The sequence below is a fragment of the Coffea eugenioides genome, chromosome 11 (assembly GCF_003713205.1).
Source record: "Coffea eugenioides isolate CCC68of chromosome 11, Ceug_1.0, whole genome shotgun sequence".
In the NCBI taxonomy this organism is placed as follows: Eukaryota; Viridiplantae; Streptophyta; class Magnoliopsida; order Gentianales; family Rubiaceae; genus Coffea; species Coffea eugenioides.
This window is the reverse complement of record NC_040045.1, coordinates 35,095,369-35,101,140: the sequence shown is the minus strand read 5'-3', so window position 1 is coordinate 35,101,140 and position 5,772 is coordinate 35,095,369. Positions and strand designations below refer to the sequence as shown.

General features: G+C 35.4%; 1 protein-coding gene across 1 annotated transcript; it reads right to left on the bottom strand.

Moving 5' to 3' along the window:
* Positions 1 to 2,386: 2,386 nt before the first annotated feature.
* Positions 2,387 to 5,537, bottom strand: LOC113754503 (dammarenediol 12-hydroxylase-like). Its single transcript, XM_027298948.1, has 3 exons — positions 5,239 to 5,537; positions 2,854 to 3,041; positions 2,387 to 2,764 (listed from the first exon to the last, which is right to left on the bottom strand). Exons 1-3 carry the CDS (start codon positions 5,477 to 5,479, stop codon positions 2,465 to 2,467), a joined length of 729 nt encoding a protein of 242 aa, XP_027154749.1. The 5' UTR covers positions 5,480 to 5,537; the 3' UTR covers positions 2,387 to 2,464.
* Between the last annotated feature and the right edge of the window lie 235 nt (positions 5,538 to 5,772).

Sequence of the window (5,772 nt, the reverse complement as noted above, 5' to 3'; positions counted from 1 at the left end):
AACTCTACGCCTCCATTTTATACACACTGCATGGTCAGGAGAGAGACAAACTAAGATTGCATGATGAGCATGGACCAACTACATATTACTCATTTAACACACTATATTCAGTCACGTTACCTTGGTCTTAACCATATGCTTTATGTTTCACCAAATTCGGAGAGCGCAGTTGCTTCTGCTATTAAATTGCACGACAAAATCTGGATTCGTGAGATGATGAATTTCCTCTGTTTGCTTCTACCTTGCCGCCTTCCTTACACACATTCAAAATGGATACAATACTCTCATACCCAGCTTCAAAATGCATACAACACTCTCACTGCACTGTTTGCTTTCTTCCTTATTCACTCAACATCATACCCCAGCTCTCTCCACCCACTTTTCTGTCAATTGCTACCTTCAGCAAGACGCCTCTTCTCTTCCCTCAGTTTTGTTTTGTGCGGCTCTCTACTTTTCTGTTTGCTTTCTTCCTTATTCACTCAACACCATACCTCGGCTCGCTCCACCCATTTTTCTGTCAATTTGATACCTTCAGCAGGACGCTTCGTCTCTTCCCTTAGTTTTGTTTTGTGCGGCTCTCCACTTTTCTGTTTGCTTTCTTCCTTATTCACTCAACACCATACCTCAGCTCTCTCCACACACTTTTCTGTCAATTGCTACTTTCAGTAGGACGCCTCCTCTCTTCCCTCGATTTTGTTTTGTGCGGCTGATTCAAATTTTCAACTTGATTTTCAAAATTGAAACTCTTCCGTTTGGTCCGTCATGTTCCCGTTTTGGCTAAACATTTTTTTTTGAAACGACATCGTTTTTGGGACCTGTTGAAGGCTTCCTGACGTGGAATATTTCTCGCCTCACATTTGGGTCTTGTGAGGAGACCGTTCAGGAGCGGTCGGCCTGACGACCGCTCCTGCCCCGTATCCACGCCGTGGACCCCAAATAATAATAATTCATAGGAGTATTTAACTACAACGACGTGTACAATCCAGGACCACTTTGTCTTAAAACATGGGACCAGGAATCTAGGACAATGAAAGCAACAAGGCTAAACAACAAATAGTCACGTGCCACGGGCCACAAACAATAATTCATATTTAACTCGACTTTGAACCGCATCATACCCAGATCTAGGGGTGGCAATTTTCGACATGATCCGAAAACACGATACGAACCTAACACGAAATTAATAGGTTTGGGTTGAGGTTTTGGAAATTCGGGTCAGAATCGGGTTGGACCCGATGAACCCGAAAAGAAAACAGGTCGATTTCGGGTCAACCCGTGGTGACCTGATATGACCCGATATGACCCGTTTACGAATTAAAAATAATTTAATAAATATAAAAATATTTTTATCTAACTAACCTAAGTTATTCTTTTTTTCAAAGGCATTAATTACTTAATCATAAATGAATTTATTTAATTTGTGTGAAGTTGAAATTATTATATTTGGACAAATAATATATTATATTATTTTTTACTTTTATACTGTTTTAATTTATTTTATATTTTGTTTGAGATAAAACACTTTTACGGTGTTTTATTTATTTTAGATTTGGTTTGGAATTACTTATTTAAATTTTTATTACTTGATTATGTAATTAGTTTTGTGAGAAATTGATTTTATTAGAAATTACAGTGATAAATTAATAAATTAAAATTAAGTTTCGGGTCATTTCGGGTCGACCCGCCAACCCGTCAACCTGAAATTTTCGGGTTCGGGTCAGCATACCTGACCCGTCACGGGTTGGCGGGTCGGATTCGGGTCAACAGATTTTCTGGCGGGTTGACCCGAACCCGACCCGCCAACCTGATTTGGACCCGAATTGCCACCCCTACCCAGACCAGTAAAGATAAACGTTGCACCAACCGAACACAACCTTGTCATACTATATAAATATATATATATATATATCAATATTTCTAGTTACTTCTTTTGTTTTTTTCATTTTTTATGACAAATAAATTAGGATAATGCCACTGAAAATGTTTGATTTTTAATTAGATATGTGAACTTCTCGAGTTGGATGACCTAAATTCGCAGGGTTAGCAAAAATTAATTATTTGCTAACCATTGGGTTGGACCAATGGTTCGGAGAAGCCTATTCATGGTACTTGTTATGTAGTAATAATAATGCTGAACCATTATTTTCTTCGAAATTAATAGATGTGATATAATGAATTTTAATCATCATAATAAATTTAAAAGAGCATAATATGAAACTTCAGTCATTAATTAATAAGGGCATAATTGGAATAACAAAAATTAAGATCACAATGATACTTATACTTACACTCCAAAGTAGCAAAACTCATGATACTTTTTATATAGCAATGATTTATATATGATTCTGATTTTGATTTCGGAATATAAACCAAACACTTCCTGCATTATTTGACTTACAGGACAGGAAGATTGCAGTGTAGCTCCATTAAGTATTAACAAAGAACCAAAAATGAATAGGAGAATTCAAGGCTTGTTAGGATGTAGAATGACTGGAAGCCCTCGAGCTGGCCTGGGAGCAGGATAATATATCATATTCTCGCCCGGAATCAATTTCTCCCATCTAAACTTTGTCACCACATTGTGCATGAAAACAAGTATCACCACCCGAGCATACTCATTTCCAGGACACATGCGTGGTCCTCCCCCGAATGGCACAAATGCATAAGGTGCTGGACCGTTTCCTTGAAACCTTGATGGCTCAAACTTCTCAGGATCAGGAAAGTATTTTGGATTCTTGTGTGTGGCGTCAAAAGTCCAGAAAATCTGTTGAAGTAAAGTGTAATCATCAAAATTTGTGCTACATAGATCCGAATGTGGAACAAACTCCAAGAGGTATAATTAATCGAGTTTACCTTGGAGCCTTTTGGTACTGTGAACCCTTCATAGGTGAAATCAGTGATAGCCTCTCTAAACCCGCCAAACCCTGGCGTCGATATCCTCAAGACTTCACTAGCAACACTCCAAGAGTACTTCATCTTCTGTATATCCTCCCAAGTAAGGTGGTCTCCTTTTGGTTTTACATCTAAAATTTCATTTTGTTCTGTAGGCACAAAACGTAAGGGAAGAGTATGTGACACATAAATATATGTGAACGTACGAAGATATTATTACTATAGGTGGCAAACCAACCCACTTAACTAAATTTATCCATACTCGTCCATGAATAGATGGGTATGGGTATGGGTATCTTAAATTTTTGTATATGGGTATAAATGGGTTACCCAATAATACCCATTTATTAAATGGGTATTATTGGATAACCCATCAAACCCAATAACCTATTTAGAATTCTCTTCCCCCATCCATTTTTTTTTTCAGATTTTTCATTTTGTCATGATGTTAACTACTTTTGTTTCATTATTATTATTATTTGTTGGTTTATCTTATTATTTTATTTTCTCATAGTTTGTTAACTTGCTCATTTTTTAGCATTACCAATTTATGATAAGTTTTAACCTCTTTTCTTATCTTTCTAAAATAAAATTTTAAATTTATCTATGAAAAAAATGTTAGGGGTTCAAAATTTTTGGATTAAGTTTTAATATTAACTTTTATAGTACTTAGTTCAAATTTTTATATTCTTATTATTCAATTATTAAATAATATGTAATTTTACGACATAGAGTATCAATGGAAAAAAATTGGTAATTAGGCTTATTGAGCATTATAAGTAAATATTTAAAACTAATAATGGGTACAAATAGCGGTATAAATTAATAACTTAGTTTGCAAAAATGAATTTAAATGAGTTTACAAAAAGTTAAAATAAATGGGTTATAAATGGGTAATTGGGTTATTCAATTCATTTTTTGACTTACCCATTTATACCCATCTAATTAAATGGGTATAAATGAGTTGATTCACTTATATCCATTACCCATTTTAAGCAACCCAAACCCGCCCAAGTCACCCATTTTGACACCTCTAATTGTTACCTATCAAACAAAGAAAAAACACATCTGGCTCAAATATTGAATTGCCTTTACACAATCAAGAGTCTCTCTAGTCTTTACCGAGTATATGAAATTGTCAAACATGTTTGTTTGACATGAAACATGAAATTATCAAGCATGAAACTATCAAACATGTTTGTTTGTCTTTTTTCTTTTTTCAATTAGTTTCAACTGGAAAGCCAAATGTCTTGTCGTGTATATTCCTCCTGCTCATCTACTTTATTTATTGCTATAATGTTTGATACGTCAATGCTTAGCAAAACAAAATACGATTTTACAATGCTTATGCTGAATAAGAAGACGTCACGAATAACCAAAAGTTACATAGACGTATCAATAAAGAGCATCAGTTGCGGGTTCAATAACTTTACTACATATTCATGTTGGCATATCCTTTCCTTCTGCAGCTTAAAACTATTTTGCAGGATGACCAGAATTTTATGAATTTCCCAGCATAAAATGGGGTGGTCTTGGCTGGTCAGGTCTAGTTTGATGGCCATCATTCGACTTCTATAATTTTGTATTTCATCATCTTATTAGTATATGCAGCCATCCTGCTATGCAAAGAGTGCCAAATTGAGATTAAAATAAAATAAAGGGTAAATTACTAATAACCCCTCTATGGTTTCATTTATTGCCACATAATCCCCCTAATGTTTTCCCCTCCTATGATTTCATGTAAACTAGAAATTGCCCTTACTTAAATTCTAAATCAAATGACAACTCAACCATCTTGTACAAAATCGTAGTGAGATTATGTGGATAAATGCAAAAATTACAGGGGGTAAATTGGATATTTATACAAATTATAGGGGTTAAGTGAATATTATAATCTTATCACAAGCATTTTTAGAGCGTGTGTGGTCTAATCACTATAACTAATTATGCATTCCGTCCATTTTTTTCACTTTACATAGAATCATAGGGGGACTGTGTGGCTGTTTTTAAACTTTAGGTGGTTCATCTAACATTATGCAAAACTTCAGTAGAATCATACGTAATTTACCCTATACTAAACATGGTTTCTGGTAGCATGTGCCGATGAGCACTGGCCGATAGGTCTTAGGTGTTGATTCATTATGAAAGTCTGGCATTCTAATGAAGACGGGTTTCAGATTTTAATTTAGTATGAAAGTGAATTCAAATCAAGAAAATGTCTAAATACAAGGGGTTCTAAATGGTAAATTGAGTGTAAATTATATACGTGACTAAACAGAGTCTATTAGCTAGGCAGCGTGGAATAATGCATACAACATTACTGGAATAACTAAATGTCAAACTTACCTCTAAAGACAGAATCGTACACATCCGGAAGCTCTGCAAGATACTTCATGATGCTAGTAATTGTGCTATGCATGGTTGAGAAACTTGCCAGTAACAAGCCAGCCAAATGGCTAGCAACGTCTTCGTCACAAAATGCCTGACCATTTTCATCTTTTGCCAGAAGCATGGTTGACATGAAATCCTTCCTTGAAGACAAATCATGCCCTTGAAGATCAATCCTTCTTTGTCTAATTGTTGCCATAAGTTCTTTACTAGTAAGCTTGGCCGCTTTGATGGCTCGATTCAAAGCCGTTCCTGGCAAATTTATTGGCATTGAAAAAAAACCTTCTTCTATGTACTTCATGTTTTTCGCCAATCTCTCAATTTTTCCTGGATCATTGATGCCCAAGAATATATTACTGGACAAGGTGAACAAGTACCTCTTTGTCACATCACAAACGCTCACTCGTTTGCAATTCCAGTCTGTTTGCAAATGCTGTCTGGTTACCTCATCTATGATTGAAATATATTCTCGAAGTCCATCTATCTTTAGAA